Source organism: Coregonus clupeaformis, chromosome 18, assembly GCF_020615455.1.
Source record: "Coregonus clupeaformis isolate EN_2021a chromosome 18, ASM2061545v1, whole genome shotgun sequence".
Lineage (NCBI taxonomy): Eukaryota > Metazoa > Chordata > Actinopteri > Salmoniformes > Salmonidae > Coregonus > Coregonus clupeaformis.
The window spans coordinates 46,039,622-46,050,984 of NC_059209.1; the positions used below are offsets into that span (position 1 = coordinate 46,039,622).

Genomic DNA, 11,363 nt, shown 5'->3' on the forward strand with positions numbered 1-11,363 from the left:
TATCATCACCTTTTGTACTACAAGCATTATTGAACATTATTGTATATTTATTAACATGCGTTTTGATATGCAGCAATGTTTACATGCAAGTTCACATTATTGATGTGAAAAGCACACTGTGAATGTACTCCATTAAGCTGAGTTCTGCTGGAATAAGTAGTCCCCATTTACTGTTCTACATTTTATGGCCAAAATTGTGTCCTGACATTTGTCATTTAATGACAAAACTGTACATTATAATGGAACTGTTTTACAGTAACCAAGAGAGATATTTCTAATACAATTTCATAAAATAAAAAAAGGAAATAATTTAAGCCAGTATTCTACTTAAGGAGCAGTTGTATCTGTAAATTTGGAGTACATTGGCATTTTTTTATTAAGTTTGATGTTTTGTACAAACTGGATGTTTTTCAATATCTGCTCATTTGGGTGTTGTCATTGTCGATTTTTTTTTGTATTGAATAAAAAAAATATATTCTGAATGTACCAGAATGTGACGTTATGATTTGACATTGAAAAGTCTTGAACAGGGTCCTGAACTATCCAGTTTGCACCCATGTTCATTTTATTGGTCATAGTAAGTGAGATGGAACTCAGAGTGAATCATTCACAGACTTTACACCTTTACTTATTTCACAGACTTTACACGAGGTCAGCATTCAGTGAACTGGGTTCAAAACGGAGTGATGCATAATTTATGATTATAATGCTGCGTCCTACAGCACAACTCTTCTCAGACGGGATTTCAGCACAGCTTGTGCCTTCTGTCTCTCTTCTATTTTGGAGTTTATGCTCTGTTTGATGACCGAAGATCAATCTTTCTCTCATGCCAATCGGCGCTAGGGTTTGGGGCGTTATACGTGTCTACCTCGATTGTAAAATGTAATATTCAACTAACAACTGATAAGGCAATGCCGCAGTAGAGTGATTATTGGAAGACTCGAACTGCTCATGCAACGAGACCCGGAAGTGACGACTGCTAAGGGGAGGAGAGTGGACGATTTTAAGTGGAAATGTCAGTTCAAACTTCTTAGAAAGACTGTTGTGGAGAAGTGGAGGGAGGGAGACTGTAGGGGGCACAATGTGTAGCTACAGCTCAGACTGCTATGGAATGGAATGGAATGACTAGCTAGTGTAGTCCAGGGGACGAAATGGAAGATATGAGGTCTGATGTGATCGCGTGCTGCTAAAATTGCTTAATCGTTTTGGTTGGTTAGTTCAGCATTGTAATTAGTTGGTATTGCTAGATAGCTAGCTAACGAGCTAACTGTAGTAAGCTAGCTGTATGCTAACAGCAGCTAGTTAAACTAACTAGTTAGCTAGATAGATTACATTGAATTCTGCTCCATTGTGGCTACAGTATCTATCTAGCTCTCTCTCACAAACGTTAGCTAGCCAACCAAGCTAAACTCAAGTTTATTGTAAATCATGGAGTTGAGTTAGCTTGGCTAGCTAACTAGCTGTTTTAGATGCTGACCAGATGGGCCACTTCGCTTTTCTAGCTAACCTAGGTAGCTCTATAGCAAACAGTTTACCTGCCGCCGACGAAGATGGCGGCCTCGCGACTAGCTCTTAGGAAACTTTGCAGTATTTTGTTTTTTTATGTATTTTTTTACATTATTAACTCAGCAAGTGTTTTGTATCATTACATACAGCCGGGGGAAACTATTGGACATCAGAGCGGCAGTAACTCACCAGCATTACGACCAGGAATACAACTGACAAAGATAAGACAGCCTATAGGGAGGAGGTCAGAGACCTGGCAGTGTGGTGCCAGGACAACAACCTATTCCCTCAACGTGAGCAAGACAAAGGAGATGATCGTGGGCTACAGGAAAAGGAGGGCCGAACATGCCCCCATTCACATCTACAGGGCTGTAGTGGAGCGGGTCGAGAGTTTCAAGTTCCTTGGTGTCCACATCACCAACAAACTATCATGGTCCAAACACACCAAGACAGTTGTTCAGGAGACTGAAAAGATTTGGCATGGGTCCCCAGATCACAGCTGCACCATCGAGAGCATCCTGACCGGTTGCATCACCGCCTGGTATGGCAACTGCACGGCATCGGACCGTAAGGCACTACAGAGGGTGGTGCATACGGCCCAGTACATCACTGGGGCCAAGCTTCCTGCCATCCAGGACCTATATACTAGGTGGTGTCAGAGGAAGGCCCAAAAAATTGTCAAAGACTCCAGTCACCCAGGTCATAGACTGTTCTCTCTGCTACCACAGAGCAAGCAGTACCGGAGCTCCAAGTCTAGGTCCAAAAGGCTCCTCAACAGCTTCTACCCCCAAGCCATAAGACTGCTGAACAATTAATAAAATGGCCACCTGGACTATTTACATTGACCCCCTTTAGTTTAATTAGCTCTTGTTAGCATATAGTTTGCAACAGTTAGCTCATTAGCTAGCTATCTAGCAATACCAGTACCAATGAATTACAATGCTGAAGCAACCAACCAAAACAATTAAGCAATTTTAGCACACGATCACAACATCCGACCTTTTACCTTCCTTTCCGTTACACTAGCTAGTCATTCCACATAACATAAGTTTCCACTCAACATTCCATAGCAGTCTGAGCTGCCCCCTACTGTCTCCCTCCCTCCACTTCTCCGCAACAGTCTTCCAAATAAGTTTGAAAGTTTGCAATGAAATGTCCACTCTCCCCTTAGCAGTCGGCATTTCCGGTTCTCGTTGCATGAGCAGTTGGAGTCTTCCAATAATCACTCTATTGCGGTATTGCCTTATCAGTTGTTAGTTGAATATAACATTTTACAATTGAAGTATAGACACATAACGCCTCATAGTTCTGTTTCCATCAGGCCTATCATGACATTTTTTATCAGACATGTACTCTACTCGCATAAAAAGGTTGTTGGATGGAAACCTGTTTAATCATTTGAACTGTTTTGCTATTTTTATATAGGTTCTGCCCACTATGCTTCCCGTTTGCTCCCACTGTAAACGATACAGATGAACTATCCTGGATTAGTTATAAATATCTTTGGCATTAGTTTGAACTGAGGGGGCAAATTTTTGGCGTCCTTATGCTTCCAGACGAAACCGTTCGGAAGAGTAAGTGCATATATTATGACGTTTTTGTTCGTTTTTTACTTAATTATAATGAATTCTTATCACTTTACAAGATCCCTGTAACGCCTAAAGATTTTTGCAATTGTTTTAGATTCCATTCCCTCAGGTGTTGCTTTATTATTCAGGAACGTGTCAAGACCCTCAGAACATACCTATCAGTTGGAAAGATTTGTTATTTTGGTCTATTCAACAACAATATAGCTATTCGAGCCTTGTTTCAGCGGGATGTTGTAATGTCATGCCCTATTGGAAATGTTTTATTGATAATATCTGTTGGGAAAACGTTTGGATGCTGCTACACACATACCTACTTATTAACAAAATGTAGGAAGTTTCGTTTAAAATTATTTATAAATATTATCCTGCCAATCATTATATGAAGAAGTTCAAGAAAAACATAAATTCAAATTGTACCTTTTGTAATGACCACCCAGAAACGGTGTTGCATCTTTTTTGGGCATTGTATTCATGTAAGAAATCTGTGACAAGACATCAGTAGATTTATAATTGAACACATTTATGAAGATGTTACACTATTATGGAGAGATGTACTACTTGGATTCTTTACCTACGATATAAATAAATTGAAACAATTTAATGTAATTAATTTAATTCTTTTGGCCAAATTTCAGATTCACAAATGTAAATTTACAAACAAAACACCACATTTTCTTACCTTACAAAAATAAATTGAACTATATTTTATGACAATTAAATACTCTACCAACAAAAAAGCTGTTAGAATTATAAATGTGTGTATGTCCCTTAAGGTCCTTGTGCAATGTGATATTGTACCCCTAGCCCAAATGTCCTTTGTATATTCTTTATATATACACTTGTGTTCCACCATATACTTTTTGTATTGATCTATTTTTAATAATAACATATTTTATAATAATAATAAAAAGGGGGTTGTCGGCTGTTTGGGCACACATGATTTTTCTCGAGGCAAGCCAAAGTCTATGCCCCTTCGTCGTCATTTTTTCATTGAAAATACTGCGCTACTAAGATCTCCTCGGCGAAAACGTCAGAATTAATTACAGATTTCTTGAGTTATTTTAAATCAATACTGACTATTTTGAGGAAGCGTATTACTGGCTACGGCGTCTCGAAATGGACAAACAGTACTATTGCCGCTTTTTTTCTCGTTTTTCAAGCTAAGGACTTTTAAGAGAGTATGCGAGCACACTTGTTCTGTTCGCCTAGGCTAGGCGCTAGCCGAACTGAAGCATGCCCCCTTTAGTACCCTCGTGGAGCCGGGTAAGAGCCTACATTTGCAGAAAGCAATTATCTAAAACAAAATTGGACATTTCTTTTTATTTCGAATATGACCAGCTTTTGTATAAACACTCCACCATACATGTTTACAGACTGATGAAAGTAAAGCAACAATGCAATGAGGGGAAAGGCTAAAATAAAAGAAACAATAGAGCAACAAATCACCAGTGGTACAACTACATTATTAACCACGTTAAGCAGTACAGGGCTGAATCTGAACACAAGTTGATAGGTGTGTGTAGGATTCCATCCCAAATGATTACAATCAGATTCTCACAATCTTGAGGATCAAGGGGGAAGAACTCATGCACAGACAACACACTACTGTCACATAACTCAAGCCAAGTAATCACAAAGTACAAATAAGAGTTGTCAATCAGTTGTGTATATTTAAGTGAAATGACTTAATTTATGAAATTACCAATGCATTGTGGATAGATGATTCTACAATGAAGTTCTACCCATATTGCCCATTGTTATAATGAGAAAATAATGTTCCTCTATTTGTCCAACATAGGAACGTTTTGAATAACGTGCATTGCAAAATGATGAGACACTTCACATTTCTCATGGTTTTCCATCAATTTCTTTCACAGCAATGAGTGCCTCAATCACTAGCCATGTTTATGTAAAACATTTTTTTACTTCCATGACGAACCAATCTTACAGAATATTGAAAACCTATTAATTTCCAAGTTCACAACTGCAAGACTAAATAAAATGCAAAACAGTGCCTTTCATACACATATAAAAAAAACATTTACCACACCAGGGACAGGCAGTTAATACATAATGGTCCATTTCAATTGAAAAATAAATGTCCACAATTCAGTGTCTATGTAATCTTGGTGCCTTTTATTGGGTTTAACTGATAAAATGTTAAATAATATTCACATGGCAGGCAAGTCACCAAGTTTTGGATGTTCAGTGGGCATTTAAAGTTTCAAACCAAGGGCCAAATACTACTGCCACTGTGGAAAATCCAAACTCTGTTCAAAACTTGACCTTTGTCAAGCCATGACTGTCATATACCAAGTTGAGTCCAGCCGAAACAGTTCGGAAGAGTAAGTGCATATATTATGACGCCATTTTGTGACGTTTTTTACTTAATTATAATGAATTCTTATCACTTTACAAGATCCCTGTAACACCTAAAGATTTTGCAATTGTTTTAGATGCCATTCCCTCAGGTGTTGCTTTATTATTCAGGAACGTGTCAAGACCTGACCCTCAGAACATACCTACCGATTAACCCTGTTGACTCATCAGTAGGAAAGATTTGTTATTTTGGTCTATTCAACAACAATAGAGCTATACAAGCCTTGTTTCAGTGGGATGTTGTAATGTCATGCCCTATTGGAAATGTTTTATTGATAATATCTGTTGGGAAAACGTTTGGATGCTGCTACACACATACCTACTTATTAACAAAATGTAGGAAGTTTCGTTTAAAATTATTTATAAATATTATCCTGCCAACCACTATATGAAGAAGTTCAAGAAAAACAAATTCAAATTGTACCTTTTGTAATGACCACCCAGAAACGGTGTTACATCTTTTTTGGCATTGTATTCATGTAAGAAATCTGTGACAAGACATCAGTAGATTTATAATTGAACACATTTATGAAGATGTTACACTATTATGGAGAGATGTACTACTTGGATTCTTTACCTATGATATAAATAAATTGAAACAATTTAATGTAATTAATTTCATTATTCTTTTGGCCAAATTTCATAGTCACAAATGTAAATGAACAAACAAAACACCAAATTTTCTTACCTTACAAAAATAAATTGAACTATATTTTAAGACAATTAAATACTCTACCAACAAAAAAGCTGTTAGAATGATACATCTGTGTATGTCCCTTAAGGTCCTTGTGTAATGGACTTGAACTCCAAACTCTGTTCAAAACTTGACCTTTGTCAAGCCATGACTGTCATATACCAAGTTGAGTCTCAACCCATATCTCGTCATTCAAAAACCAGGTGTAGACCCAAACCGCACAGTAGTGCATGAATTAACACACCATATATTACCACTTTCTCTTGCTTTACATGTAAGGATCATGTCCTTAATGCCATTTACATGTAAATTGCTAAAAGCTTCAGTGGTGAAAATAAGATTCAAGTATTGAATCTCTGCCATCGTAAAAGGAAGCTTTCATGCACTCAAGCACCCACAATCAAGAAATAAGTGTGTTCATTAGTGTATGTTGATTATGGAAAGGAGAGTAGGCTATTTGCAGAGAATTTCCATTTGGTACAATTATTGGATCACATATCTGTATATGTATGTATGTTTGTTATGAGGCCAATAGTGGTGCTCATAGAGAAGCATGGATGTAAGAGAAAGAAGCGGCCGGGCTGGCTACATTAAGGCATGTACGCAGGAGGCGGCTGGAACTGGTTGGCAATGTCATAATCAGCAGGATATGTTTCACTGCTCTCCTCCATCTCTGAGAGAAGCTCCAGAGCCTGCTCTTCCTCCTCTGTGGGGTAGTGGCGCAGCAGGTTGGCAGCTGTGGCCAGAATGGAGGCTCCACCAGCACCCGCCACCAGGTAGAAGCTGACGGCAAAAGTGACGTAGATGAGGGATCCGTGGTACTTCTTGTGCTGCTGCTGTAGTGACAAGATGAGCTCTGAGGCCCAGTAGCAGAACCCTATCACTGTGGCACACTGCAGCACTGAAACCATACAAAATAACAGCAGGCAGAGAAAGAAGAAACATTTTATTCTTAGATTTCCATTGTTTCTACCTTGCCTTGCAATTGTTTTCACACTCAGCTGAAAAGCTGATTCCCTCTCTTGTTCACCACCCAAACCCCTTCATACCTGTGAGAATGTGTGCAAATGCATATCTGCGGGTGATCTTGAGGGCAGGGTGCTTGGGCCCAAAGACATCCAACAGGAAAGCTGTCAGGCTGCACAGGATGCCCAGGAAGCAGAAGGCAGCAATGACCCTTATCAGCAAGATGGTCTGGGAGTTCACGCAGTAATCTTTAGGAGAAGTTCGTGATAGTTAACACAAACCACAGGTCGTATGTGTAAACATGCCAATGTGATTTCACATTCGGTGCTTCGAGACACTATTGACAAAATCATTACTTACCCTCCATGAGTTTTGGGTCAATGTATCCCAGGACATCAGCCACTCCAAGCTCCTGTCTGGGACACGTCCCTCCGTGAACTCGGACCCAAGCTGGTTCGGCCAAGGCCGTACATAGAGCCGTGATGGAGAGTGCTCCGGGGAGGGCAGATGCCAGGCTTCGCTCTGGCTGCTTGGGAAGTGCGGTACCCCCTCTCCTTCGTCGGCTTCCAGGGACAGTGGCACCAGGTGGTGCATACATTGTCATTCAGTTTCCTATTTGTCTTCAACCAGGACTCAGTGCCTGATGTATATCTATGATATGTCACTCAAAGGACGGACAGCTTTCGTTTGACAATGCGCCCTTATAATCAACTCACCAAAACCGATAGTGACGGTCAAATGGTTACATTATTTGTATAATTGGTTTCAACTGTTGAGTCCCAATGTGTGATATGATAAATTACTCAAAAATAGACCGATAATTTTCAGTCTAACTAGCTAAGATCTCGATCTAGGCCTGTTAGCAGCAGAAGTTAGCTATCTAACGTTACTTAGTTTTAACCGTATAACGTTAGCTTGCTAAGTCTAAAATCCTAATTGAATCACTTCAAACAAAACAGTAACGTGAATTGGCATAATAAATAAAATCTGATGATATGATACTCACAATCTGGCCAAGAAATGTATCTAAAACGCCCAAATCAGGATTTATACTAGCCCTTAAGCTAAAAACAAAAGGCAGCCAATTCGCTAGCTAGCTTCCTGTAAAATAGTTTCCTTCCTTGTTCTTGTTCTTGTTCTTCTGTGGATTTATATAGCGGTTGGCAACCAACTTTAAGGTGCATTACCGCCACCAACTGGACTGGCATGTGGACCACCCTTCTTTGCACTTCATCACTTCTTCTTTTTAGATGTACAGCAGACCAAGGTACTTTTGTGGTTATTACCGCCGCCTACTGGGATATTGTGCAGCTACACGTTGGCCGATTTGGAACCGGGTGTCCAGAAAACACATGCAATGTTCATCCTGTACTGATGGGGGCGGTAAGGAGCCAGATGGACTTTAGATCGGCAGCCAGCACTAACAAAGATACAGAGAGGAAGAAAAAGTAGGAAGTTGCGGTTGAGCGTTTTCAATAAAATGTGGTTGGTAAATGTATTTACATATACCGGATAACAATATCATATTTTAAGTGCATATTAGCTATCTTCCTTGTTTATATTTTCCTATGTATGATATTTGCATTATCCCCTTGAAGATACGGTTTTGTTGATATAATTCATAGCTACGACTAGCTTGGTGGTTGCACATTGTGCTTATCAGTTCCCAGCAGCAAGTAGCCGCTAGATAGCAAGCTTGCTAGCAATGAAGGACACTTTGGCCCTTCTACAGAAATTCAACGCTCATCCAGATTCCCGCTGTTGGTATGTTGCGTGGAACCCCAAGGGCACATTGCTGGCCTCATGTGGTGGTGACCGGGCCATTCGGATATGGGGAAAGGAAGGTAAATATCACAAATCCACTGTGTGAAATGAACCTTATCAGAAGTGTGAAAATAACCTTATCAGAAGCATGTACCTGCAGAAACCAGAACAAATTACCCCCTTTGATTGTCTGTGTAGGTGACTCTTGGGAATGCAAGACAGTGCTCCAGGATGGACACCAGAGAACTGTCAGAAAGGTGGCATGGTCCCCATGTGGGAACTACCTGGCCTCAGCAAGCTTTGATGCCACAACCTGCATCTGGAAGAAGAAGAATGATGACTTTGAGGTGAGGGGACTGTGCTTCTCGACCACGGACATCATACCAAACGCTTTATGATGATGATAGTAAGATATGGCCCTTGAGAGCATCACACTGTCTCTGTTTCTTTCAGTGCTTGACTGTGTTGGAAGGACATGAGAATGAGGTCAAATGTGTGGCCTGGGCCCCATCCGGTAACCTGCTGGCCACATGTAGCAGAGACAAGAGCGTCTGGATCTGGGAGGGTTAGTGCTGCATTAACACAGGAATAAAATACATTTTTATCACATTGCTTGTTTCACAAGTTATTACTTGTGTTCCACATAACATTCATCTGTTGTGTATCTGTATGTAGTTTTGAACAGTCTCTCACCATGTCTGTTTCTGTCTTTCTCAGTGGATGAGGAGGATGAGTATGAGTGTGTGAGTGTGGTAAACTCTCATACACAGGATGTCAAGCATGTTGTCTGGCACCCAACACAGGAGGTACTGCCTATTTCATATGCTGTTTCACTCCTTGTACTAAATAGCAACATTATATAATCCTTTCACACCCCAACGCTATTGCAAGGCTTCTCTGGACTAATCGTTTCAGTATTCTGTACTCTGCATTGTGTCTTTCCCCACTGAAGCTAAATTATGTTCTCTATGCAGCTCCTGGCCTCATGTAGCTACGACAACAATGTGTGTGTCTATAAAGAAGAGGATGATGACTGGGAGTGCAGGGCAACCCTGGAGGGTCACACAGCCACTGTCTGGGGTTTGACCTTTGACCCAAGTGGCCAGAGACTGGCCTCCTGCAGTGATGACCGTACTGTGAAGATCTGGAAAGAATGTCAGCCTGAAGGTGGGCAGGGTGAGCAAGATGCTCCATAGATGCAGGAATGTGTGGGGAAAAGGAAGGTAAGGATAAACGGCCAATTATTATTTATTTTTTACAGAAGGCACAGACGCGGCTTGGAAATGTGTTTGCACCCTTTCAGGGTTTCATGGACGGACAGTGTATGATATTGCATGGTGAGCATCCTCCGCTTTATATAAAAAATATATATTAATAAAATGCAGCCACAGATCCAAGTCAGTACTTATGTTGTTCTCAGGTGTCCGTTGACTGGTGCCCTGGCGACTGCATGTGGTGATGACGGAGTGCGTGTGTTTAAGGAGGATGAGACCGCTGACCCAGACCAGCCTGTTTTCTCCCTGTCTGCCCATGTACCCAAGGCCCACACCCAGGATGTCAACTGTATTGCCTGGCACCCCAAGGAGGCTGGGCTCCTTGTCTCCTGCAGTGACAACGGGGAGATAGCAGTATGGAACTACCAGTCTGAGGTCTGAGAAAATGTACAGTATGCTGGGCCAGTTTGGACTTCCAGATCCAGTGTTTAACAGTACTGAATTTACCTTGTACAATCAAGGGTGCTACCAGCACTGAAATAGTCATGTATTTTGTTTAGATAGTCTTTCTCTTGCAATTTCCTGTTTTAATTAAGTTAGTGGTTATGAGTTTAACTGGAGGTTTCTTGGTCTCATGTAATACTGATAAGACTCCTGCCTGTGCACTTGTTTTGTGCTTCATAAATGAATGTGGTCTTCAAGGGTCCCAAATGTGTATTATTGTCATAATTATGTATTTAAATAACAATACAATTTACACATATTCCAAAGGCATTTTGTAATATAAAAAAAAAAATGTATACATGGGCAATGTTAACTATTTAATCAAAGTTGAGGGGTTCGGTACATTTGGATGTCTAGGTCTGGTGCCAGCTAAAAGTTTCCAGAAACCTTGTAAGAGGAAGAAAGCACTTCATTGTAAGCTATGATTGAAAGTGCCTTAGCTTTGAACACCATTGCATAAAGAAATTACATTAATTGTTCGTAAGGATGATTGTCCTTAGACTCGGCTCTATGACGTAAATGCACAAAGTAAAATGGCATAGTGGGTCAATTTCCGCAACGAAGAGCATGAGTTTCTCAGCTGTTTTGGTCCTGTGGCTACCCAGGCACAAGCACAGATACTGTGTGTGTGTGAGAGCGAAGTCTTTGCATCTCACTCATCGCAATATCTGCGGTGCTGCTCGTGGCAACATCATTACGCTTAGTCTACCATTACATTTACAGTCAAGTCAATGTTGTTAATTTTTT

General features: G+C 40.4%; 2 protein-coding genes across 3 annotated transcripts; one reads left to right on the forward strand and one right to left on the reverse strand.

Annotated features, from left to right (window-relative positions):
• Positions 1-4,743: 4,743 nt before the first annotated feature.
• Positions 4,744-8,258, reverse strand: LOC121530850 (transmembrane protein 127-like). Its single transcript, XM_041836138.2, has 3 exons — positions 7,495-8,258; positions 7,218-7,382; positions 4,744-7,069 (listed from the first exon to the last, which is right to left on the reverse strand). Exons 1-3 carry the CDS (start codon positions 7,736-7,738, stop codon positions 6,759-6,761), a joined length of 720 nt encoding a protein of 239 aa, XP_041692072.1. The 5' UTR covers positions 7,739-8,258; the 3' UTR covers positions 4,744-6,758.
• Positions 8,259-8,547: 289 nt separating this feature from the next.
• LOC121530849 (probable cytosolic iron-sulfur protein assembly protein ciao1-B) lies at positions 8,548-10,813 on the forward strand. Of its 2 annotated transcripts, none has more exons than XM_041836135.2 (7): positions 8,548-8,978; positions 9,097-9,245; positions 9,352-9,463; positions 9,616-9,704; positions 9,873-10,074; positions 10,160-10,235; positions 10,319-10,813. In XM_041836135.2, the coding sequence occupies exons 1-7, from the start codon at positions 8,840-8,842 to the stop codon at positions 10,551-10,553; spliced, it is 1,002 nt and encodes a 333-aa protein (XP_041692069.1). In that variant the 5' UTR covers positions 8,548-8,839; the 3' UTR covers positions 10,554-10,813. The 2 variants fall into 2 exon arrangements, with proteins under 2 accessions (XP_041692069.1, XP_041692070.1); XM_041836136.2 differs by having other exon boundaries at positions 8,549-8,978; positions 9,873-10,065.
• The last annotated feature ends 550 nt before the right edge of the window (positions 10,814-11,363 follow it).

Bases quoted from the DNA above. Each gene is read 5' to 3' on its own strand.
- LOC121530850 (XM_041836138.2), bottom strand. From the start codon at position 7,738: ATGACAATGTATGCACCACCTGGTGCCACTGTCCCTGGAAGCCGACGA. The intron at 7,383-7,494 runs GTAAGTAATGAT...CTTCTCCTAAAG, and splicing joins TGACCCAAAACTCATGGAGG to ATTACTGCGTGAACTCCCAG. The intron at 7,070-7,217 runs GTATGAAGGGGT...GTATGGTTTCAG, and splicing joins ATTTGCACACATTCTCACAG to TGCTGCAGTGTGCCACAGTG.
- LOC121530849 (XM_041836135.2), top strand. From the start codon at position 8,840: ATGAAGGACACTTTGGCCCTTCTACAGAAATTCAACGCTCATCCAGAT. The intron at 8,979-9,096 runs GTAAATATCACA...TTGTCTGTGTAG, and splicing joins TCGGATATGGGGAAAGGAAG to GTGACTCTTGGGAATGCAAG. The intron at 10,236-10,318 runs GTGAGCATCCTC...TGTTGTTCTCAG, and splicing joins ACAGTGTATGATATTGCATG to GTGTCCGTTGACTGGTGCCC.